Source organism: Trichosurus vulpecula, chromosome 4 (genome assembly GCF_011100635.1).
Source record: "Trichosurus vulpecula isolate mTriVul1 chromosome 4, mTriVul1.pri, whole genome shotgun sequence".
NCBI lineage: Eukaryota > Metazoa > Chordata > Mammalia > Diprotodontia > Phalangeridae > Trichosurus > Trichosurus vulpecula.
In genome coordinates, this window is record NC_050576.1 from 422,195,444 (window position 1) to 422,222,512 (window position 27,069).

The window sequence follows — 27,069 nt, forward strand, 5'->3', positions numbered from 1 at the left end:
ACTTAAGGAAAGAAGAGAAGAAAATTTTGAAAAACCATTCACAGATTTCATCTGTTGTGGGACAGAGTTAAAGTCATAGCGATTACATTATTTTCCAAATAAATACACAAAATGCAAATTATAAACCATCAGTGGTCAAGTCCACTGACAGGTCTTCACAAGCAAGTGTTGGCAGGTGAACATGTCTCAGGAAGCCCAGCAAGCATCAACAGGAACATGTGCTTGTAATGACTTGTTTACAGTGTGATACTATATGGTTAATGCAATACTGAGTCATCAAAATTTCAATGCAAGGAAAAAACCCTCAAATTTATAATAAATTATTAAATTTAAGATGCGTCATGTAAAAAATATTTTTTGAAATGATGTAAATTTCAAAACAAAATGTTAAAGGGTTAAAGAAAGTAGATTTCTGGGGGGGGTGGTATTGAGTAATTTTTTTGAAAGGAGGTGGTAGGCCAAATAGACTGCATAAAGGGGAGTAATATATAATAAATCTGGGAAAGCAGGTCAGAGTGAAGTTGTGAAGGAATTTACATGCCAGAATATCAAACCTCTTCTAGCCTTGAAAAACCCTCAATTGGCCCTACCATCCCCTCAAGTCATAGTTCTTCTCCATTTCTGAGCTTGTTTGTTCTTCATTCTTGAAGAGGACCAGTGATGACAAGAGGGTGATATATCTTAGCTAAACCACACCCACAGTACTCCTGTGTGTGGCCCAAACCAGATTAAAATCTAATTAGGAAATATTTAGGAAAATAAATAAAGTACAATAAAATATCGATAATAATATATGATTTACTAAATCAGTATGCAGCTCACAGAGATACTTATGTACAGTTTGGTGGCCTCAGTTTCTATTCGAGTTTAAAATCAGTGGCGTACACTGTTGTCTTTACTTCTTTTTCTCCCATTTTATTCTCAACCTTTTGTAATCTGACTTCCAAGTTCGTCACTCAACTGAATTGGAACCCAACAAAGTTACCAGTGATCTCTTAACTGCCAAAGTGATTGCCCTTTCTTAATCCATATTCCCATTTCAAACAATCAATCAACGAAGATTTAAGACGATGAGTCTCTGAAGGGGGTGGCAGTCTGAGGCTATTCAAAAGTAGATTTCTAAAGTGCAATTCAACCTGTTCACTTCACCATATTCAATTATAGGCTTAATTAATCATACACTTACAATGCTAATCTCAAATATATATAATGAGGTATTAAGTCAATGAACTGGTCAAACAACTCCATAACATAGTCTTGATAATAAGCATTTTTCATCTGTTTAGTATTTTATGTATGAGGATTGTAGTTTATGGATAAGCCAATCTCTGAATAATTTTAGATCTCATTGAGGAAGCCATGTAATTTCCCATTGTTTAATACAATCCATACAGTATCATATGCTAATAATAGCATCTGTTGGGTTTTATAATCTGTAGGGAATCCTTCCTTCATTTGGACCCTGCTTATGACAGTGACAAACACTTTTGCAGAGCATATGTCCCCATGTTTTATGTCTCATTTTGAAATTAATAATCAGAGAGTGAATAAATGAAGTCTTTAATGTTGTAATGTGCTCTACTATGTCAATTTGGGTGGTGGGGGGAGGAAGATGGTGCAGTAAGTAATGGGGGCAGCTAGGTGGCTCAGTGGATAGAGCGCCAGGCCTGGAATAAGGAAGATTCCTCACCAAGAGTTCAAATTCAGCTTCAGACAATTGATAACTGTATAACACTGGGCAAGTCACTTAAACTTGTTTGCCTCAGTTTCTCATGTATAAAATGAGCTGTAGAAGGAGATGGCAAATCACTCTAGTATCTTTGCCAAGAAAACCCCAATGGGGTCATGAAGACTTGGACATGACTGAAATGATTCGACATAACACAATGGGGAAAATAATTAAAAAATAAGTAGGATAATGTAGTCTCTGGATCTTGGAATCAATTTTTTGGCTATAAAGATTTGGTCTGAGAATATCTATGGTGAAAATATGAGGAGACACCCCGGCTTTGATAAATCCGGGGTGTCTCCTCATATTTTCACCATAGATATTCTCAGTACAGACATAGCTCCTTCTCATAAAGATTTTTGGAAAGTTGAGAGAGTAGGTAAAAGGTTAAAAAGTCAGGAAGGCTCTCTTGAAATTTTTTTTTGGAATTTTTTTTATTTAATATGTTTAGTTTTCAACATTGATTTTCACAAGAGTTTGAATTACAACTTTTCTCTCCATTTCTACCCTCCCCCCCACTCCAAGATGGCATATATTCTGATTTCCCTGTTCCCCAGTCAGCCCTCCCTTCTGTCACCCCACTCCCCTCCCATCCCCTTTCCCTTCCTTTCTTGTAGGGCAAGATAAATTTCTATGCCCCATTGCCTGTGTATCTTATTTTCTAGTTGCATGCAAAAACTGATTTTTTGTTTTTGAACATTTGTTTTTAAAACTTTGAGTTCCAAATTCTCTCCCTTCTTCCCTTCCCACCCACTCTCCCTAAGAAGTCAAGCAATTCAACATGGGACACATGCGTATCATTATGTATAACTTCCACAATACTCATGTTGTGAAAGACTCACTATATTTTGCTTCTTCCTAACCTATCCCCCCTTTATCGAATTTTCTCCCTTGACCCTGTCCCTTTAAGTACTATAGTATTTTAATGAGTTTATGCTTTGTCCTTATTTGCCTTCCCCCCAAAAATCTAACAAATACTGTCTTATGTGATACTAAGGAATGAATGGTTGGAGTGTCAGGTGAGATGCCATCATTGACGTCATGTGCTTCTAATAATCACTGTTCCTTTGATAACATTCTGATTAGGAATAAAATGGTAGTGAGCTCCTTAATATCTACATCAAATAGCCAAAATGAAAATTACCAATGGCATTATTACCATAGATGCCAAAAAGAACATGGTAAGAGAAAGGAGTCACAAATCTGTTTTCTTAAGGAAATCATTTTATGTATTTTTTAAACAAATATACTGAAATTTTATAACCAAATGAATACTGTCTTTCTAATAAGCCATCTAGGGAAATTGTGCATTTATTCTAATGATGCTACATTTTTCCCAAAACACATTTTTAGAACTCCACTTTTAGAATAACTTCCTAAGTTTATGGCACCTTGTTTGCAATATTAGCAAGCAGTCTGGTTGGACAATATTTGTAAAGAGCTTTGGAAACTTTAATGTCCTATATAAGTGCTAAGTGTTTTTAGCATTATCATCATTATGTTTTTCATCATCGTCATCATCATATTTTAGGAAAAGCTAAAAGTTTTTGGGAACAAAAGCTATTAAGGCAGGCAGTCTGAATGAATGAAGACTTTCTGAACAAAAAAAAATGATTTAAAATGATGAGACTCATTTTCAATAAAATTTCATCCAATATTCATTAAATAATATGTTAGATGCAGATAAACATCACAATTTTACATAAAACTGTCCTTGACGTGATGGAACTGATGATTCTTAGCTAACAGAGGGATATGTAGTAGATAAAACTGTGTATTTCCAGAGTCCTGTCAGAGCAAATTTGGGTTTCGGAGTCATAGAATATAAATATGAACCCAGGTATGTAACATATTCAGGACCCCTGTGTGATCTGGGATTTTACATGATCTGCTTCCATGGGTCTGTTTCCTCATCCTTTAAGATCCTTAACAGCTCTAAACTTCTATCCTTATAAAGAGACAGTGCTGAGACAATGTTCACTACGAGAACACAGGTTTCAATTGCCCCCTACCTGAGTACCTGAGCACCATGAAATCATGATTAATGAGAAGGTCCTTCCCATTACAGGTGAAGAAGAAAGAACTGAAATCGCAGTTGAAGAGTTAGAGGAACAAGATTTAAAGGGGAGTAAGAAAGAGGAGTTCCAGAAAACAGAAAGCACTTCTGGAGAGAATGGGGAAAAGAACGATAAATAATGGAAGGCCAAAGCCCTCGATGGGTGTTTGGCAACTCCTTGCTTGTTGCTGCTGCTAATATTGATGTACTTGCCTGGGTCTCAGAAAAAGAGCAAATCATCTGGGAGCACTCCGAGACAATGGAGACAGGTGTGGGTTGCTGCTGATGCCAAGCACTAAATCAGTGTGAAAGTCTGACTCCACGCTCCATACTTCATTCTTTGTTGCTTCTGCAGCACCTAAATCTAATTCCTCACTTTTCTAAGATGGTGTTTGCTTTCTATTTTAGCATTTGTTTTCAAAAGAAACAATTTTTCCTAAGATCATTTGGTTGCCTTTTACTATATTCTTGTGTATATGCTGAGTTCTATTACATTAGAGCCCAGTTATTAAATTAAGATTAAGATTTTTTTTTCTCTCAATTTCCTCACTCAGGGACCAGCCCCTTTGGGTCAGCCAGTCTCTATTGCTGATAGGTGAGATTGCCCAAGTCCTCTGGGCACATACAGGGCATCTCGGACAGGATCCCACCCAACTAGAAGACTTTACTTATTCTTACAATGTAAAGAGAATCTAATCTAGGTGAATTCTTGCCCTTAGGAAATATTTCCTCCCTCTCTCCCCTCCTTTCCTCCTTCCTTCCTTCATTCATTCCTTCCTCCCTCCCTTCCTCCTTCCATCCTCCCTCCTTCCTCCCTCCCTCCCTTTCTCCTTCCTTCCTCCCTACCTCCCTTACTCCTTCCTTTCTTCCCAAAACCTTAAACCCAGTTGACTCTGAAGCTCATAGATTGAACCACAATAGGTCCCTGCCCAAGCTCCACTTAATGGCTTAGTGTGAATGTCAATGGTAATTGTTTCTCTTTGGAACAGCAACCCTGAAGGTCTTCCCCTCCCAGCTTGATTTTTTTTTCCTTCTAATTAAAGTGGTCATCCCTTGACTCACTTCTTAAAAAGGCCTATTCACTGAATGGGCAGGGCCTCACTCAAAGTGAGTACATGAAAAAGCCTTAGCCTAAAAGGGCCAGGGTCTCCCTTTGCATCCTGGGACATTCCCAGTTGTCCTGATGAATATCAGGCCACTGGACCCAGATGGCTCTGGAGGAGAAAGTGAGGCTGGTGACATTGCACATCTCTCCCCCACTCAAATTAAAGTCAACTGCAAGTCATGTCATCATTTCCCTGATTCCATGGCCCTCTTCAAAAACGAGGGACAAACACAACAACAACCCTATCAATTTGGAGTTTAGGGTAATCTAACTTATGAAGGAGAAAATTGACCAGAATGGTCTGGATAGAGATGGATTACTCTGTCCAGATTGCTGGAGAGAGCTGAGTCTCACGATCAAGCCATATTACACGTAAGAGGAGCTGAAGATCTTTAGCTCACCTCCTCATTAATACGCCCCCCAGTAATTGTTCATTAGTCAAAGTTGATTCTCATCTGTCAAGCGAACCCCTTTTCTAAAGGGATTTAAACATTCGGGGATCTCCATGGTTTCATCTTGGGTTACCAAGAGAAACCACTGACCATCAATTTATTATCAGCTAGTCGAATTAATAAATTGATTATTAATTACCCAGAAACTCTGTCTCGAGCTTTTCATTTGTCTCAGTGCACACTGGAAACAGGAGAACGTGAGGATTAAATACTGTAGCAAAGAGGGCCAAGAACAGAAACAGAGAAGCAAAGGAAGACTCTCCTTTTCATCTGCTAGGACTACCAACTGTGCCCTTGAGTAGAATGTCAAAGATTGTATCAAGTATAGCTCCCTAAAAGCAAGGAAAAGATTGAATGAGTCTCCACCGCCCTGGATCGCCCTGAATAAAATGAGTCAGCAGTGTCCTGCTAGAAGGAGCTATTGGTAGATAGAAGCTGGAGAAAAGCCTCTCCAAGGCAGTGCCCTCATGCGATTTCCTTCTATTCGTTCCCAGTCTTTACCCATCTCTCCCCTCCCCCCATCACCATCCAAGCAGGGCTGAGGGAGTAAGGATGGTGATTAAAGGAAAAGTCACATCTACAGGGGCAGCTGAAGCAAGGAATTGGGAAGAGAGGTTCTGCCTACATGAGGATGGGAGGGGGAGGGGAAGAGAGAGAGGGAGAGAGAGATACTAGCATACTCTTCAACCAACCATTCACAGTTAGACATGATCCAATTTAGCCTCATATATTTATTAGCTGTGTGATCCTGGGCAAGTCACTTAACCTTTATTTGCCTCAGTTTCCTCATCTGTGAAATGAAGATAATAACAGTACCTTATCTCCCTTGGTCTTTGTAAAGTCACTTGGCACAGTACCTGGCACAAAGTCAGTGCTACACAAACAGCTGTTATTTTATACATGGTAAATGAATATATAGTGGAGGGAGGGAAGTGAATTCCTTTTGCATAAGTCTCTCCTTATGGGTGGAGAATGATTACTTGAGGCTTCATGCCAGTGAGAGGTGAAGTTGGCAATAACTTGGGAGGGGAGAGATTCTACATGTTCTGGCTTCTAGCTTTGACAAGGGCACAGGCTCTCTTCAGGGAAAGGTTCCTGGAAGAACAGAAGACTCTAGGAAGAAGGCACCACCTAGAGCACCAGGTGCCTTGGTTTTGTCCCTATTCCCATCTTTTTATAGTAGATACTACAGGGGATTTCCCTTTGCGTAAGGCTGGGTAATCTCTTCCCTCATTTGACCTGAGATATCTCACTCTAAGTAGGAGAGTTCATTCACTCTGTGTATTGTCTGGTATATTCTCATCTCTGTTACTTCTCTGATTAATTTCGAGAATAAACTTGCTGTATGCTCTTGTCATGGATAAATGGGCTTGTTCCTCTTTATTATGCATGATGATCTCTCTGTAACTAGCACTTGGTGGGAAAAAGTTAAGCCTTACAGTAAACCTTGGGGCACTCCTTACCCTGTTAAAAGACAGCAATCAGGAGAGTGGTTTGAACCTTAAAATTGTTTCCTCAACTAACAATATAGGAATGGGAGGCAAATAGATATAATTCTAAACTGGTACTCCCTGTCTGACCCCAATGACCTCATGACCCCAATCTCCTCTTCCCAGAATTGTAGGAATCAAAATCTCCCTCAGAGAAGAGTGGGCTGAGAAGACTCTAAAGTTATCTATTAATATTTTCTTGTGAATTGTATATAAATTGACCCAAATGAACACACATACATAACCTACATGAACAACACATATACCATATACATAAAAGAAGGATTAAGTTGAGAAGGGAAATGATTATTATTGATTGGGGAGATAAGGAGAAGATTGATAGACATGGTAGGATTTTTGGCTAAGCTTTAAATATCAGAGAGGATTTCAACAGATGGAAGGGGAAGAGTTTTCCAAGAATAGTAAAGAAATATGAACAAAGCATAAGCATGCATGACATTCAACAAGCATTCCCATCTGACTTAAGCAGAATATTGAACAGACAATTTCAAATATATTTAATAAGCAATAGGGAGGGGCAGCTAGGTGGCACAGTGAATAGAGAGCACTGCCCCTGGAGTCAGGAGGACCTGAGTTCAAATCCGGCCTCAGACACTTGGACACACTTACTAGCTGTGTGAGCTTGGGCAAGTCACTTAACCCCAATTGCCCTGCCTTCCTCTCTCCAAAAAAACAACAAAGAAAAACACACACAAAAATAAGCAATAGGGAGTCACTAAATTTGTTTTGTGTGTGGTGGAAGGTTTTATAAATATATATATGCACATACACGCATGTGGGCAATGTGTATTCATATGTATGCAAGCACATATATATTTAAAATAGATTGTACACTTGTATATATACATTCATATATAAACATACATTACATATTGAATACAATATGCAATATACATGTTGCACATTGCATACATTTATATGCACATGTAAAGACACATATATTACACATATACTATACATATATATTCCTTTCAATTCTATGAATAATATAAGATGTTGCTGTTCAGTTGTTTCAGTTGGAATTACTGAAATTTTAAGAGAGAGGCGACATGATCTATGCATAGGAGAGACTAGAATGGGAGAAAGTAGAGAAAGACCAATTAGGTCTCTATTACAATATTCCAGACAGTTGATAATAAGAAAGAATGTGTTGGCAGTAGGAAAAAAGAGTCAAGAACAGACACTAGAGATATTGAGGAAGTAGATAGTAAAGGAATTAGTGAGGAAGAGGGAAGAAACAAATACTCTAAACTCATGGTTTTGGATTTGGGATACTATGTGCCATTAACAGCAATAGTGAAGTCATAAGGAAGGCACGTGTAGCAGTGGACAGATAATAAGTTCAATCTACAACATCTTGATCTGAAGGTCCTAGGGAGATACTGAATGTAGAGATTCTTTATAAACTATTGAAGATGTGAGTCCCATCTCACTGAGTGGCTCAGTGAATATAATTGCAGGGAGAAGCCAAGTGATTTTTCTACACACTACCATGAGTTGGCAGTTGTGGTGTATCCATTTGGTAAAGATATACCCTAGAGATTCTGTGGCCCAATTCAAAACAAAACGGACATAATAGGATTCTTTAATTTGAGAATGTTGAGGTGAAAGATGGCGCTGTGGAAGGCATGCTAAATCTGGAGTCAGAGAACTTGATTTTGCATTGTACCTGGCACTAATTTGGCCATGTGTCCTTCGGCATTATTTCTGGGAATCAGATTCTTCATATGTAAAATCAAGTGGTAGATTTAATGACCTCTAAGATCTCCTTCCACCCATGATACTAGCTAATTTAGTAACATCTGACAGATAATATATTATTGTAAGAAGCAGGAAGTGTAACCAAAGTCACCTTGTTCATATATTACCAGTCAATCAAGAGTTGGGGGAAGCGAATGGGGAAGATTAGAGGGTTACTAGATAGTTCTTGTGGTAACAGGTTCCCTTAGGGAAATGGGGCGTGTCTTAAATTCAGGATGAAAAAGAAATGACCTCAGTGATAGATTTACTGGGATGTGAAGGTCTTAGATGAACATAAAATCTCGTGGTCTTATTACCTTTGAAATGGAAAAAAGGAGAAAAGAGTAGTTTTGAAAAGTATAGTATTTCAGCTATATTACGATTTAACTAATCTATTGTCAGCTTCTTTGAGAAGCTGCACAACATTTACATCATTATTTCTATGGGAAAATGCATTGAATTCCCAAAACCTACTTATAAATGGTTTGCAAATGGAAGACTACCCTTATTTTAAGATGAAAAATTTATCATTGTTCTGCCCAAATTCCAACACACTAAATTAAATTACTTCCAAGTCAATCAGTCCATCCTGTGTCAAACAGCTTTGGCTTGTTACTTTATCTCCTAGTGGGAACTGAGGAAATGGAAGAATTGTTTTTGGTTTTGTTTTAGTTCTACAGATAATTTTACTTTCATGGAATACACTGTGAATTTAGAATGTGAGAAATCATAAAATGTGGCTATTTCAAAACATCTCTTCATGACTAGACAGCCTCTCAGTTTTCATCATCAGAAAGTGAACATTTTGAAACAGCGCCTGAATAATCCTAAGATAATACTAAAAAGAGAAAATAGTACACTTATATCTAAGAAACAAAAAATTGGGAGACCAGAGTGGGGGCGGGGGGGAATTGTTCTTCAAATAAATGGTGAGACAAGACATACACTCACTTAACCTGTCAAGATGCCGTGACTGTAATGTCAGCACTTTAGCTAAATTCAGGAGGCCCATCATGCTCCATTATCTCATTTTTAAAAGATATCAGGAAGATGCCAATCAGACAGGGCAGAAATCCAGAAAGGTGATAATGCTGGAGGGTTCTTTATTTATCCGAGTCTTCAATATGTAATTCTAATATTTCTTATTAACATTAATTAAATGCTTTATAAGGCAGGTTTCATTTCATTGGTAAGTTTTTTCTTAGATTTTATGTGCCTGCTACCAGTGTGCTGGAAGGAAATGGGGGTTTGTAGATCAAGACATTAACAATGCCCTTTAAAATGAAATCTCAGTGGATTTGGCATCCAAGGATTTGTGTTTGAATACCCGGCTCTTCTCCTTAATTTGAACAAATCGTTTTTCTCTGGGCTTCCATTTTCATTTTTGTTTCTAGATGATTTCTAAGGTCGCTTACAGTTCTAAATCTTATAATCTTGATACCATAAATGTTTAGGGGAAGAATATAGCCTATGGATGTATTTAGATGTGCCCGTACTTGGTCACACAGTGGATGAGGTACTATCCTGGAGTCAGAAAGAACTGAGTTCAAATCTGGTCATCTTGGGCAAGTCACTTAACCTCTGTTTCTCTGTTTAACCTCATCTGTAAAAAGGGAATAGTACCTCCCGGATCTGTTGTGAACATCACATGAGATAATACTTGTTAAGCACAATGCCTGGCACATAGCAGGCATTATAGAAATGCTAGCTATTAAAATCATTATCGTTATTATGCCTATGGCAGTTTCGACATTTTTACTAGATTAATTCATTATTTTTTTCTGCCGCAGTAGACATGCATAGATAATATTTATATTCAATTTATTTGTAACATAGAGCTGTCTCATGTGCAGAGTGTCTGGAAGGGAAGTTCCCCACATGGAGAAGCTGAGAAGCCTGCTTCTAGGAGAGCTGTGATGACATGGAATGGATGTAAATTGAAGAGTCTGTGGAGCATGTGGAGAAATTCTGGTTTTGGTCTGCTAATCATATGGTTAGTAGGAGCCCTTTCGGAGTTTCTTTGCAGCCAGAACTGGGAAAATCTTCAAAGGGCCCAACGGAGCCTTGGCCTCTTTTGCTCAGTCATTTTGGCTACTTTGTTTGCAGCTGATGGCATCTGGGGAGAGGTCATATTGTCGGCATTTTCTCCCCATTTAGGCCATGTCCGTTTTAGGTGAAGGGATTAAAGCCTCTGATCTTATGAAGGTAGGAGGGCCCTCTGGTGTCCCATGTTTTAGAATCTGGATTTTGCAGCCAGCATGACGTTGGTTCCCCAAGTAACAAGGAGTGACCTTAGAGAGTCACCTCCTGAACCCAGGCCATGAGTAGCTATGATGAAGACTGTTCCTGGAGCCAAGCTATACTTGGACATGAAGTTGAAAGGATCATACCCCTGAGGTATTGGGGGAAAAATATATGTGCATCTATTTTTGCTGTATTGCTGGAGTAAAAGTTCTTTTGTGATAGTGAATTGATGTTAAGTAATTAAATGGAACTGGGGTGCTTTTCATAGGTTTTGGGGGTGGGGTTTGGGGTGAGGGAAGACACAATTGGTGAGGGCTCAGGTCAGAAAAAAATTGCTCGAACCCTTCAGGTTATCCTAGAACCCTGAGGGGCAGGTGAAGAAGCCTGTCTAGCTCTGGTGAACCAGAGCATATTCACTGCACATTATTATATAGGGACAACACAGACATATTACACACAAACACACACACATACATTGAGAAATCATTACATAGTAGATAGAGTATAGGAATTAGAGTCAGAAAGATTTGGATTCAAATACTGCCGCTGATAATTATAAGCTTTTTCACTATGGGTTAAATCATTTAACCTCCGTGGACCTTAGGCAACACCGTAAGTCTACTGAGTATAATGGTCACCATAGGTAGAATGAGATCTCGTACTTAAGTCAGTTTTTATATACGCACAAGAAACAGATACAATATCCAAAAAGTCAGTACAGTTTTAAGCTACTAAATCTTTGTAAATGATCTATAATATGTATATACATTCTATTCTAAAAATTATAGGAACTTTATCTTATGAAGATTTTACCTGATTATAATTTAAAATGGACTTCATCGTATGATGTCTAGATTTGGAAACATATTTCCCCCAAAATTTCCATTCATGATCATTTGTTGAGATAGTCTTAAGCTTATATCTTGCATTATGATTACGTTTTTAAGGGCAGGTTTAACTTCAGAATGTTACTTAATTTGAAGCAGAAATGAAAACCCCACTACTTCTTTCTTAGAGTTAAGACTTCATTTTATGATGTTTACATTTTTCTAGTTTTCCTCTTCATCACAGAACAAGAATATTGGTGATAACAACAATGAAGATCACAGTATTTCCACAGCATGTTAAGGTGAACAAAAGGCCTAACGAATATTTGATCTTCCCAACAACTTGGTTACGTAGGCGATATTAAGATTCCTATTTTACAGACGACAAAACTGAGGCTGAGAGAGGCTGAGTGACTATAGTCAAACAGCTAGGAAGTGGCTGAAGCAGGATTCCTATTCAGGTCCTCCTGATTCCCAGGCTAGTGCCCTTTTGACTAGATGAAGGAAAGGGAAGGGCAGGAGCTCCCCTCCTCACATGAAGCATGTATGCCTGTATGCATTCCTGCATTCCTGTATTCCTGCATGTATGTATGCACATGTGTAGACACATACATGCATGTATATGTATATATATATATATGTATATTCAAGAGAAAAGGAATTTTGGTAAGAATTTTCTTCCTTTCATGAATAATTTGTTCTGAAAAGTGATATTTTAAAAATACGTCAATTGATTCTTTTCATTTATCATCCCCTTCTTTATCTTCTTCAAAAGTATTTTGGGGGGCGATAGTTCTACTATTTCTTTTGTTAAACTAACAGGAATGAAAATGTTATAACCTTTTAAAAATAAACCTCATAGGGAGACATTCATTTCTGAAAAACAAAATATAAAATTCTGCTAGTAGGATCTTATTAAATAATGAAAAACGGCTATAATTTGTCATCGCATAGGCACATTTGTATGTACACGTCTTCTTGTGGCTCTGTGTATGCATAAAGTGTATTGTGTCTACATACATACGTAAATGATACGTTCATGTATTATAACATATGATATCTTTTACACACTATATATATTATGTACATTTATATATACATACATGTGTGTATGTGTGGAGAAATAAAGAGAGAACTAATATATCATCATTGAAAGAAAAAATGAGCATGTTAATGAATACTATGGTCTCATCTCTATGATTCGAGTGGCAAAATTAATATGGACAATAAAGCAAACAAAAGCAGAAAAACATTCCTTAGAGAGTCTTTTTTGAAAAATTGGGATATAAAAAATGTAAGAGTTTCTGTTACCTCTGTTTAAAATGCTGGACCAAATCAAACTGAAATTAGTCAACTTCACCTATCACCTAATCAAAACATATGGTGCAATGAAAAATGAATTGTTTAATAATTACTAAATGAGAATTTACATAAAGTAGCTAATTAGTGCCAGGTGCCATAAAACATTAAACACATATAGAAACGAGATGATCATGCCTAGTTATGTGGTGACAGCTTTTCTAGAGACAGAATGGCTGTGAAGAATGAGAGTTGAAATCTCCAAACTTAAAAGTGATATGCAATATTTATGAAACCTCTGGGAAATGTGATGTAATTAATATAAACTTTCTTGCACAGTGGCTACATGCCATATTTGCCTAAGTTTAAGGGAAAAAAGAAATGCAACTAGTACACTGAATACCACATTATATAGCATTTGTTTAAATGCCCTCTGATTTTCTTCTGTAAGCCGATGCATTATTAATGTTCATCTATCACTTCAATTCCCAAAATAAGTTGCACAAAACATCCTTAGAGACATTTTGAAATGTGAGCAAATAAATAAAGAAAATTGAAAAGTTGCTGCCTCTGAGCCAAGAAGATATCTCTTTGTGCACTGCACATATTCAAATGTACATGTAATAGTCTAGATTAATGGAATGTTTTTCTAGTTTTCCTCTCAAAGACACAAACATAAAGGAAAAGAAAGAAATGGGAAGGATACTTTCTATAAGTGCAATATAATCTAGGAAGTCCAGAACAGCTTGTACAAAGTAGAGAGGAAGCCTGTTTTGATGGCTAAGGAGGTACCATAATGTAATAGAAAGAGTTGAACTTGAAGACACAAGATTTGAGTTCAAATCCTAATTGTGCCTGTGCAATCTTTGGCAATTTACTTATCTAAACCTCACCTTTGTCATCTGTAAAATGGATGCTGGACTGGATGATCTCTAAGTTCTTTTCCAGCTCTAGATTTATGAATGGCTTCTTTTATATGAATTTCTGACATTTTGATACTATATACCTTGCCACATTGTTGCTGGACTTTCAATCAATCAATAAACATTTATTGAATGCCTATTACGTGCCAAGCATTGTGCTAAGCATTAGGGATGCAAAAAGAGGCAAAAGACAGTCCCTGCCTTCAAGAGGCTTACAATAAAATAGAGAAGACAGCAAACTATCTATCTATCCATCCATCTATCTATCTATCTATCTAAACAACCATTATAATAATTGAAAGTGGGAAGGCACTAGAGTCAAGATACATTGGGAAAGGGTTCTTGTAGCAAATGAGATTTAAGTTGGGAATCAAAGTAAGCCATGGAAACCAGTGGGCAGGGAGGAGGAGTGAGAGCATTCCAGGGATGGGGAACAGGCAGAGAAAATGCCCTGAGGCAAAAGATGTAGTATCCTATTCCTGGAACAGCATGGAAGCCAGTGTCACTGGATTAAAAAGTACATGATAGGAAATAAGGTGTAAGAAGATTAGAAAGGTAGGAGGAGGTTAGGCTATTGTGGACTTTGAATGCCAAACAGAGGGTTTTATATTTTATCCTGGAGGCAATAGGGAGCCCCTGGAGCTTACTGAGTTGGAGGGTGACATGATTAGACCTGCACTTTTGGGAAATCACTTTAGCCTTAGGTCAGGCAGATTCTCAGAAAACAGAGATGTTGCAGTAGTGACAGGCCTTGGCAACAGTTTGGATATGGAGAGTGAGAGACAGCAAGGTATGCAGGATGATTCCTAGTTTGCAAACCTGAGGGGCTGGGAAGACGGTGTTGCCTTCCACAGTACTAGGGAAGGTAGGAAGAGTGGACATTTTAGAGGGAAAGATAATGAGTTCAGTTTCAGACAGAGTGAGTTTAAGATGTCTACTAGACATCTACTTCAAGAAGTCTGAAAGGCAATTGGAGATTCAAAACTAGAGATCAGCGGAGATACTGAGGCAGGACAGATAGATGTGAGAATCATCAGCACGGAAATGTAATTAAATCCATGGAGCTGATGAGATCATCAACGAAGCAGTATGGAGGGAGAGGAGTCCTCAGGACACACAGTTAGAAGTTGTGATATAAAGGAGACAGAGAAAGGATGGTCACAGAGATATGAGGAAAACCAGGAGAATGACAACTGTATTCTTTTCCCTGTGTGTACATGTATTACAGTTAAATGTATGGAGCATATTTGTTTCTTCTTGCGTGTCGCTCATCTGGAGTCTCTACATGGCAATGGAATTAAATAAAACTAGGCCCTCTGAACCGAACATAAAGCATTTATTCAATGCTAGTATCACTTATTAAATGATAGGCCCTGCAAGGACCTATAACTCAACAGTAAAATGGCTACACAAAATAAACAAAGTAGCTCCACTTCAACAAGATCCTATTTGGGAATATAAACTAGAACTTTTAATGTAGTTACAACTAGTATATGGTGTATTAAAAATGCATTCATGTAGATAAGAGATAAAAGTATTCATGTAGAAAAGAGATAAAGGTGATCAAAATATATTTTAAAGGGATGCAGTTTCCTTAATTATAGATAGGTTAAGGTTTGAGATTTTATGGATCTAATTTGTTTATTGTGTATTAACGGAAAAAAAGAGAAAAAATGGAAAGTTTCCATTAAGTCATGCATCACTGGTTTGCCTTTGATGGTTTAGTCAATTTTCATCTGATATGTTCAGGTTTTATTTGTGATATTTGATGCAGTTGGTGCCTAGCATATGGTATGCAAGATGCAAAATAAAACAGGGCTCAGCTTTAGGAGCAAGGCAGCTGGTAGATTTGACAGTTCTGTTCCAAATTACTCATTGTGTTTTGAGTTGCTGCTAGGAAAAAAATGTGTTGCCCATCTCCAAAATAGATGTTCTTTTTTATTTATAAGCTGATGAAATATTTCCAATAGAAAATAAGACATACGGGTTTAGGAAGCAAGATATTTATCCCTATTTATACTGTTTACTTCTGCTTTTTCCCTTATCAAATGACTTTTACAAATGAACAAATTGGTATTCCAATAGTTTCAATTAACTATTCTGTGTCTTTTGTTTTGATTTTTGCACAAATTATGCTTACAGAACAGTAAAAAGCCTCCACATTGAAGCAGTACCCAAGAGGTTGTATCCTTCTTGTACTGAAATGACAATAAGTTTTTGCAATGCCTGAAGTCCATATGGAATTTAGATCAAAATGTTCTGAGATGGGAAAAGAGAGGGATTCCAGAGATGGGCTTCTCCAAATAGAGCAGAAGACTTTGTTTGTTACCATTACTATTTACAACACTGGCATGCTCTTAAATCAAAAATGGTTCTTACCAATCTTAGGTGAGACTACGGGCTAGCAGAACATTTTTAAATCTACAGTTTGCACAGAGAACAGAGATAGTTTTCTTAAATATAGTTTAAATCATAGTCATCTACATTGATAAAACTCCTGGTTAGAGAAATGGCTCTAAATGGGATTCCACTGAAGACAGGCTGGTTCAAAATATAATAATTTTTCTCCTAAGAGTGGTACGACAGATGACTGTGGAACAGTCCTACAGAATATGCACTACTTTCCAATTTTATTTTAAATTGTATTAAAGATATTGACATTGGTATATAAATCTCTGGAATCAGATTTTCTTAGAGATAGACTATCTCTTAATTAGTCACCTAACATATTTCCTCATCTGCCCCTGTGAACAATGACCTAATTGATGAATAGGTGAATCAGAATAATTTTGTTTTTCTTGAAGAAGACTCATTCTGTTATGAGCCCTGTGACCTACTCTAAATGCAAGATGAAGAGAGTTATCATTTTACAATCCATAACACGAAATGTTTCTTCTGTTTTTAGATTTAATTTTGTAATTTCTATAGCTACTTCTAAGACTTAATAACACATTAGAAAAATGAATCTGATAGGTAGGAAACTGTAATTTAAGTAGTAGCTGTATTGTATAATTGAAAATTCAAATTCTCATAATGATTTCTGACATAAGCACTAACAATAAATTCCTAGGGAGATCTAACTCATTCTTTGCTTCAGTCAAGTATACTTTCTAAAAATCTATTTGTATATTTCATAAGTCTAAAACCAGCTAATTACAAAAATGCATATTTTCAAGAGGCATCTGTCCTTAGTTACACAATATGTAAATTAATTTTGTTTACACTCACAGGCTGAAAAGGTTTGAAACAATTTTCACTACAAAAAGACAGTGGAGTAACCAGTCACTGATGAAAAAAGCTGATCCAATGCAAGGAAGAAGACGTAAAATATTATCTCATTACGTGTACCTCCAATCGTAGTATAAAAATATCTCCAAATTACAACTAGATCTCAATTTTAAAGTTGTAGACATAAAGTGAATGTAAAGTTAAAGCACAATTTCTCATATTTCTGTTGCACTATCATAAGCCACGTGAGACAGATTTATGAAATGCCTGGATTTCCCAGAATGAAGTATAATGCATTGAAGTATTACTCTTTAATTCCAGTCAATTAGCAATTTAATAATTAATTTCAAATTTAAGGAATAAAAAATAAAATGTATTTAGAAATGTCATGCAGATTGTGGATCCTATGTATGCATTAGATTTTTAAAAATTGCTATTCACACATATATTTACTACAAGTTTTAACTGTAATGGAAGTTGGTGACACAATTGTCTGTTCTGGGAACTTATGTTACACTATAAATCAAATTGGCATCACAATAACTTATCAGCACAACACATCTGCTATATAGAGAACTACACTTGAGGTAGAATTTCTACTGTCCATTTGAAAATTGGAGTGCTCATAATGAATTTTGACAGATGCCAAATCAGCATGTACTTGGGAGCATTATCTTTGTTTTAGACAGGTTGGCCTATTTCATTTCATATATATATATATATATATATATATATATATATATATATATATATATATATATATATATACACACACACACACACACACACACACACACATATACATATACATACACATATACATACACATATACATGTGTGTATATATATACATATACACATATATGTATATATATTTGATGTTAAATAGTATTTTATTTTTTCCAATTACATGTAAAGATAGTTTTAAACATTCATTTTTATAAGATTTTGAGTTCCAAATTTTTCTTCCTCCCTCTCATGCCGCCTCCTCAAGAAGGCAAGAAATCTGACACAGAGTATACTTGTGCAATCATGTCAAACATATTTCCACATTAGTCATGTTTTCATTATATTTCTGAGGGCTAATTTCTTTTTGTAGTTTTTAAATTTATTTTAAACTTAAATAGAAAATAAGAAAAGGAAAAAAGATACTGCCATGTACATAGCAGAACATAAAAGAAGATTCAATATAAAGCAATAAATTTCCATTTCAAGAAAAATAATATAATGAATACTAAACATTATTTTCAAAGCTGTCCATCTTTTCTTTGCTTCCTTTGTGTTTTCTTTTGTTCTCTGCTGCACAATTTTTACCTAATTTTTTTCCTCATTCCTTGCCCCCATATATATATATATATATATATATAGATAGATAGATGCACACATACATACATACACACAAAAGATACACTTATGCATATATACATACATACAAATACACACATTCATAAACTTACACATATGTACACAGGTACACTCAAACATACATATGTAAGACCATATTATGCTTATTTACACTTGTCATCTGTTTCTCTGTAGGTGGATAGCATCTTCCTTCGTGAGTCCCAAGTGTTTCCATATTTTTATAAATCTGCCAGCTCACCATTTCCTACACCACAATAATGTTCCAATCCAATCACATTCTATCTGGGAGGTTGCCTATGAGAGTTTTCCTCCAATTTTCTGCATTCCCTGTATTCTTGGCTACATAGGTTTTATTTATACAAGAAATTTTTAATTTAAAATAATCAAAATTATCCATTTTATACTTCAGCACTGCTCTCATCTTAAAATATGGTTGAAGGTCTGATACTACTGAATCTAGTTCCTTCACAACTTTTCCTCCTGGTTTTCTTGAAATTCCTGATGCTCTGCTCTTCCAAATGAACCATTATTATTTTTCCTGACTCAGTAAGACAATTTTTAGTAATTTAATTGGGATGGCATTACATAAACAAATCAGTTAGGCAATGTCATGTTTTATTATATTAGCTTTACCTACCCATGCACAATAAATGTTACTTCAATGATTTCAATTTAACTTTGTTTATATAGAAGATGTTTTTTGTTTTTGTCTATGTTGCTGCTGTGTCAGTTTTGCCAGGCATACTCTCACATTTTTTATACTGTCTAGTTATTTTATATGGTCTAAACTATTGATTAATATGGTCAACACAGTGTAAGCTTCCCTATTTTTCTCATTTGATTAAATCTGATTTTAGCGTTAACTTTGCCTGAGATCACGATTACTATCCCTGCTTTTTAATATAATAAATTCTACTCCTGACCTTTATTTTATATTTGTGTATATCTCTCATTTTTATAGCATTTCCTGAAAACAATATATTGTTGAATTCAAATTTTTAATCTATCAGTTTCCATTTTGTAGGTAAATTCATCCCTTCACATTCTAAACTATAATTACTTCATATTTTCCTCTTTTCTATTTTTCTCACTATGCTTCTCACCCTATTTCTATCACTCTTGACTCCTCTACTTTACTTCTATCTGCTTCCTAGCCCTCTTATTTCTAAACCTATGCCTCCTCCACAAATCCCTCCCTTATTCTCTGCTTCTACCCTATCCTCTAACCCTCTTATTTCTTTCTGAATTTAGAAGATTTTTATACCCTTTTAAATATGTTGTTCCCTCTTTACCCCATTCCCCTTAATCTCTCTCTTATCCTTTCCTCCTCCCTATCCCCTTACCCTCTTATTTCTTTCTGAATTTAGAAGACTTTTAAATATACACATATATACATACATATGCATGTATGTATATGTGGTTCCCTCTTTACCCCAGTCCTGATGAGAGTCGCATTCCAGAACTACCTGCCCTCCTCCCCCATCTCATTTCTCTATCAAAACTGATAGAGAAGTCCTCTCGCACTTCATTTGTATGAGATAACTACTCTTTTTACCTTTTCCTACATCATTTTGCTTTTTAGAATCACATCATACTCTGCTCTACCCAGCTCTTTCTTTGGAACTACCCAATTACTAATGACAATCTTGGACATACGGTTCACATTTCCACATTTAAAAAATAAACAATTAGCACAAACAGAATTAAATACAAAATATTGTAATGAAGTTTTTCTCATGTTTTAGGTCCTTAAATACTTAATGATAATTTTACAAGTTACCAGTTCCAAAAGGAAGCTCTGATGTTTATAAAGTTTTTTCCAATTTTTAGCATTCAATTAAGAAAATGGATTTTAAAATCATTCCTAGTTTATAGCAGAAATAAACGTATTCAAAAAATGTTTATTAGGTAAGAAAAAAATAAATTGAAGAAGAGCAGTCTTAACTTAGTGATCCTGAGACAGCTATTGGAATCATTTTCATGTGTGATATCAGCTAAAGTACAATAACACTCTCTCATTCTGTCCCAGTTTATACTACTTAACTATTTATATTCTTTCTTAGACTTTCTCATCTGGTCAGAATTTCCTGATGGGGATGTGAAAGATTACTCAAAACAGGCATCAATATGAGCCTATATGGCACTTTTCTTCTCTTCTTTCAAGATCCAGTGCAGACGTTAACTCCTCCATTTAACCCTCTTTGATTTCCTGAGATGAATATAATTCCTCCCTCTTCAAATTTTCTTAGACAACAATGTCTGGACCTATTCATTGTAATTTTAATATTCTATCTTGTATCATTCTTAATTTTGCAGATATCTTATTAAATTACAATCCCCCTAAAGGATAGAGTTTGGATTGTATAGTTTTTCATCTTTCTAGCCTCAATGCCTTGCATACACTAGGTGTTTAATAAATAGCTGCTAAACTGAATTTAATACATTACACCTTAAGAATGGAGAGGGCTCAAGTTTTCTCACTTGTAAAATGAGGAAGGTGGAGTAGAGGATAGGTTTGGGTAATTTACACATCTAACATTCTAGGATTCTGACTGTGTAAGTTCAAAAGATCAGTCTTTATGCATATTATCCTGAAAATAAAACTGACTGACTCAAATGCTATGGCAACATACATGAATAGCTTGGAAAAGTAATAAGTACATTTCAAAAATATTATATCAATGTCTAAGAGATGTGGGTGGGAGAAAAGTAAATACCATTAAAAGCAGCATTAACTTTTACAGATAACTGGAGGGCCATTTAGTTCACTACAGCTGTAATTTATTATGTAGCTCTGGAGTATGCATTTACTTAAATAAATTCATATATTTCTTTGTATTATTTTTATTTTTGACCTACTTAATGGATTGGCCATAAATATTCCAAAAGATTAAATATAGATGGGCAAAGAAGGCAAAATAGATGGTATTACAACATTATCAAATGATTTTTTATCTTAACTTATTGTTCTCTGAGCTCTTATTTAATCAGTATTTATAAGGGATAATTAAAATGTCACTTAATAATTTTAACTTTTAAGATTCCATATTGTTTTTAATAAACTATCAAAGAAATATCAACTGATACAAGTGCTTTAGCTCTCAGTAGGCTATGTCATTGGCTTGATGAGCAATTTGAAAAACACAAAACATGAATTTTTTGTATCAAAATTAACAGTTGCTCCAACTCTCTTGCCCCACCTCATTTTAACTATCTACAATATCACGAAGGTAATATTAATTTGATTGCTAAAGCATTTAACATATATTTATTTTAAAGCATGCAGATAATAAGCATACAGCAATAAAATTAAGTCTCCCTCCCCCCATCAAAAAAAAGCTGCGACTGAAAATAGTTAAAAATGAAGAGAGGAAGACAACTAATAAATTTCTTCAAAAACCTCGAGTGTAGGTATTCTCTTAACAGGGTCCACTGATCACTGGGTTTAAGAGATACTTCACAGAAGAAAAGGGAAATCTATTATCTACCTCTTTAGGAAAATTCAGTCACATACCCTTTTTTGTACCCAAATAATTGTCTCTATGGCAAAAGCCACTACATATAGTTTATCCAAAGTGATAAAGTGATGAAAGGGTTAAAGGAACTTTCTTGATGGCCAAACCCTCACCTAATATATTAATATTTCATGGCACAGGTGAACTAATATAATTCATTCAATCCAATATTGCTTGCATGAGATATGAAGCATTGCATAAAGCCATGCTAAATGGATAGAAGGATGGTTACTTACCAACAGGACGAGCTGTAGACATTACAATGGTGTGGTGAAAACATAAAAAAGAAATTAAAAAAAGAAAATTGTCAGAATGCATGATGAGTAATGTTACATTTAAGAATGGACAGTAGAGTGAATCTGAAACTTAGAAATTTAAATGTGACCAGAACTTTGGGTTATTTCCTTAAAAAAATTAAAGCAACCTTTTTGCTTTGAAAGAATAAATACATGAGATATCTTAGAAATGGCTGCAGTGAATCAATTGATAGATATTTTGGATAAACTTATATGTGAGGATCAATTACCACAATGAATGCCTTTTTAGAATAAAACTGCATTGTCCTACCAAAACATTATGATATTTGATGATAATACTTGTTCACATTAAAGACTACCAAAGGCCATGGTAATAAAAGAAGTTCTCACTGTCTAATTTAAATAGCAATTGAATTTTAAATATGGCTAGTCAGAAATGTTACAAGGGCTACAGAAAAGGCCATGACACCACTTTCACTTACTCATAACAGCATATCATTTTTCATCCACTGAAACTATAACACAGGTTGAAATGACCTGAGAGGTTTCAGTTCAATACTTTCCAAATGACTGATTAGTTAAATTCCACGTTGGGGGAGGTGTGGCAAAAGAAAGATTGACAAGCTGATTCTCATTTCTACTCAGAATGACTGTAAAATGGCTACTGCAACAAATGATCCCATGACTATGAAATAAATTTTTTGTTTGAGGATATTGTTACTAAAATACTGTTACTATTATGAAAGTACAAGGATGTTAAGAGAGTCTCAATCTCAAAAAGAAGTTTTAGAAAATTTAAGTAAAATTTAATACCCTGATCGATGAATCAGCAGTTATAATTCTGGACACACATTCCAAATATGTACCTGCATTATTTTTCTCTCTTGAAGAGAAAATAGATGTACCTAGCAACATTTATACTTTCAAAGTATATTTTTTTTAAAATGTGAAAAAATTAGCATACTATTAACGGTACCATGCAGAAGCTGAATGTAGCTCAGCATGTAACCAAAATGAATTATCTATTTATAATATTGATATTGCTACAGTAAAATTTGAAGAGGGTTTTATTTCTGTTTGGGTTTTCTTTTTTATATTAGGCATGTATATACATGTACAATATTTCACTTGATAGCACTTGCTATGCATGGTATGGATTTCCAAATCACACGATAATCCTCCTTATTTCTTTAGTGTGGATAACTAAAGCCAATTCCATTAGCAGAGGTATAAATGCTGTGTTTTGAAATGCATTTTGGAACACTGTTATAAATGCATTCATATGGACTATGGGGGTTTGACTGATTTTAACAGAAGGGAAAACACTGAGGAGAAAAGACAGCTCTCACCCAATGCCCTTTTATTTACCTTTTCACTTTTTCTAAACACAAATGAAAATAACCACTATGGTGATATAAAATAGCTGGTGTGGGGTTATGAGATTTAGAAATGTGATTTCTCCATCTTTTTGCCAATTTATGGTATGAATGTCAGTTCATGTCAGTTTTGATCTGTTTATTTCCACAGCCTTTTTATTTTCATTTCACTCTGAATATCAAACATTTTCTGGTTCTCCAGTGCTTTATAAGCACTAGTATGCTCTGCACTCTAATTCATTATCCCTTTGAAGGCAAAAAATAACAATGAAAAATAATCTTTTGAAAAGATAAAATTAATTTTTTTTCACTTGAATTTAGACAAGCTCTCAAAGTGCAGGATTGATTCTGCTGTTTGTTAAGGTAATATACTAATTCTTTTTTTTGTTTGGTTTTTTTGGCAGGGCAATTGGGGTTAAGTGACTTGCCCAAGGTCACACAGCTAAGTACATGTGTCAAGTGTCTGAGGCCACATTTGAACTCAGATCCTCCTGACTCCAGGGCCGGTGCTCTACTCACTGCACCACCTAGCTGCCCTTGTCATAGACTAATTCTAAGAGAAATCAATCTACATACTGAAATGAGCCAATGAAAAGAGCACTTTGCTAACCTTTCTCAATGTGACACTGGAAAAAATCAAAACATATTATTAATCTACAATATCTTGGGATTTAAATGTAAAACAATATATACTTTGTGTAGTTATAGACTTTGGCAAGTACAGATTTGTGGAAATTTTTGTCTTACTCTTATATTAAAGCTCTTAGTCATGGATGAATTCTGAGGAACAAAATGAGCATTCCATTCATATTGAACTTTGCAACACAGAGATGGGACAGGAATTTTTGGAGAGGTAAATTAATGAGAATAGCCAACACTAAAAAAAGTTGTTTTTTTTTTTCTCCTCAGAGATAAAATCCCCTTTTTAGTAGTTTAATAGTGTAGGGTAAAATTTAGCTAAAACAATTATAAATAAAGTTTTGTAAAATGTGTTACTAATTCCAAAATTTTGTAACAGAAAACAAAAAGTGATTAGATGCTATGGCAAGTAGACTCCAGGGTTCCATCACAAGCATTTTATATATTAAATGATTATTTCAAGAAATAAACAGCTCATATTCTCTTACCATTTGTTTCATTGGCAACCATTTTCCAAATGGGAAGCTAGTTACCTTTATATTTTCCAATAATTTAAAGAAAGAAATTTACTTTGTGTATGATTAGGATATCCACACTGTTTTTTCAAGCTTTCGAACAAAGACTTTTATGGCTGACTGGAAAAAGAAAAGAAATCTTCAGATCACCTGAACAGCAAACACTGACTAGACATTTTAACGGAAATAAGGGAGTGGGATGTATTAGAAAGAGTACTAGGATTCAGAAGGCCTGAATTCTAGTCTTTTATCTGTCACTAGCTAGTCATGTGTGAAAATCACTTTACTTCTAGCCTCTTAATTTGCTCACCTCCAAAGGGAGAAATTTTGACTATATGGTCTCTAAAAGGTATGTTCTAGATCAGAAATTCTGATACTTGTGACATGTTCGTGGCAAAAGAAAAGCTCTGGAAGGAAGCATGTACGTCCTCAGTTGCTTTCCATAAACATGTTCATTCAAAAAAAAATCTTCTAGGACAATAGTTTATTCATTTTCTTTCTAGATCAACTACCACATTTCAGTTGTAATGGGCTAAGTGAGAAAAATAATTGAACAAATGAAAATAGGAGCACTGATTAATGTGGCATGACATTGTTTAACATATTTTAAAAGGGAGTATGCCTCAGCCTCCAAGAAGAAAGGAAAAAGGCCTTTTCTATTCTACAGAAAAAGATAGAAATGACATCAGTCAGCTCTTTGAACAATCCCAAGTGCTGGTACCAGAACTACCACTGAATCCCTCATAGAAAAAATATGGGAACTACCACTAAATCCCTTGTAGAAAAAAAAAATGGGAACTACCACTATATCCCTCGTAGAAAAAATATGGGAACTACCACTAAATCCCTCGTAGAAAAAAAAAATGCAACCTCCACATTCTCTTCATCTTCCTTGGGGGCTTTGAGCATTCAAATATGCAGGAGGAGGAAGAAAGTGTGACTCAGTATGTGACTCGGATTCAGTGAATGGGAAAGAAATACAACTCAGGCCAGCAGAATGAAGCCACACCCACAACTTTTTTAGATGGCCCCTTTACCTAAACACAAATAATATGAATGGAGAAGGCATCATTTAGAAAACCTCAAGGAGAGATTGAGAGATAAAAATATATTTGCAATTTTGTGTGAAGTTATATGAAAATAAATGTGTCTATTATAACTGTCTAGATGACAGTTGGTACTGTCATTTGGTACTTTAGAATATTTAATTTTTCCTATATGGGTCAAATGGTTATACCTAGGGGACAGTTAATTGATTCTAGTTCACTGTAAGGTCAAGCATTTATGATAATGTTTTCTCTCCTTCATAAGTATTTGACTTGATAAATATATTCTATGACAGGGATAATGCATGACTTTTGAGAAGTGAAAGTCATCATAAGATAGTCTATATCATCTTTTAAAATTTTATGATATTCAAAAATCATATACAAACCAATTAATTATCTATGAAGATAGAGAAGTAAAAATTTTTATTATAACTATTGATCCATGGCAAAAAAAATAACTTAAAAGTAGGTGCTGAAATAGAAAGAATAATCGTGATTAGTTTAAATATTGGTAGCACTAGTTAATGGAATATCCTATTTACTTTTAACATTCTCATTTTAAATAAAATAAGCTTACACATTAAACATGAATAAATGTCTTTAAAATGTTTGAAGGGATGTCCTTCTAAAGAAGAAACAAACCCAAGAATACTTCTTTCAGTTAATCTCAATTAATGAAAAATCATATTAGGATATGTAAATTAAATCTAATTATAAATCAGATGAGCAAAAACTTTTAAATAAGATAGAAAGTGTATACAGCATAATCTGAAAGTTACAAAATATATATACTTACCAAATTAGTTATGCATTAATCTCCTGATTAAGATTGTTTTTGAAATGCTAAGTCACTTACCTCTAACAGTGAGGGTAGCAGATGCTTCCACTCTTCCAACCCGATTCTCAGCCACGCATGTATAGGTGCCCTCATCTGAACTCATGGCCTTTTTAATCCTCAATGTGTAATCATCTTTGATGTCAAATCTAAATCAGAATAATAATTCTATGTGATTTAGGAATTGTTTGAGGAAACAAAAGGTTTGCATTTGAACAGTCTAACGGGATTGCATCTAGTACACACAGTTGTGTGATTAGTTATGTAAAGTTGAATGACACCACTCAGTAATTGCCATGAGATTTTCACTGCATCGTATGTCACCGTAAGTCAAAAAAACTTTTAAAGCAATACAATTAGTTTAGACACATTCATGCCATATTAGGACATTATCAATTAATTAA

General features: G+C 35.2%; 1 protein-coding gene across 1 annotated transcript in view; it reads right to left on the reverse strand.

Moving 5' to 3' along the window:
- ROBO2 (roundabout guidance receptor 2) overlaps positions 1 to 27,069 on the reverse strand; it is a 252,777-nt gene that overhangs the window by 155,116 nt on the left and 70,592 nt on the right. The window contains exons 4-5 of the mRNA XM_036753392.1: positions 26,687 to 26,814; positions 22,231 to 22,242 (exon numbers count right to left, since the gene is read on the reverse strand). Of these exons, the coding sequence (XP_036609287.1) occupies positions 22,231 to 22,242; positions 26,687 to 26,814 (140 nt within the window). The remainder of the gene's footprint in view (positions 1 to 22,230; positions 22,243 to 26,686; positions 26,815 to 27,069) is intronic.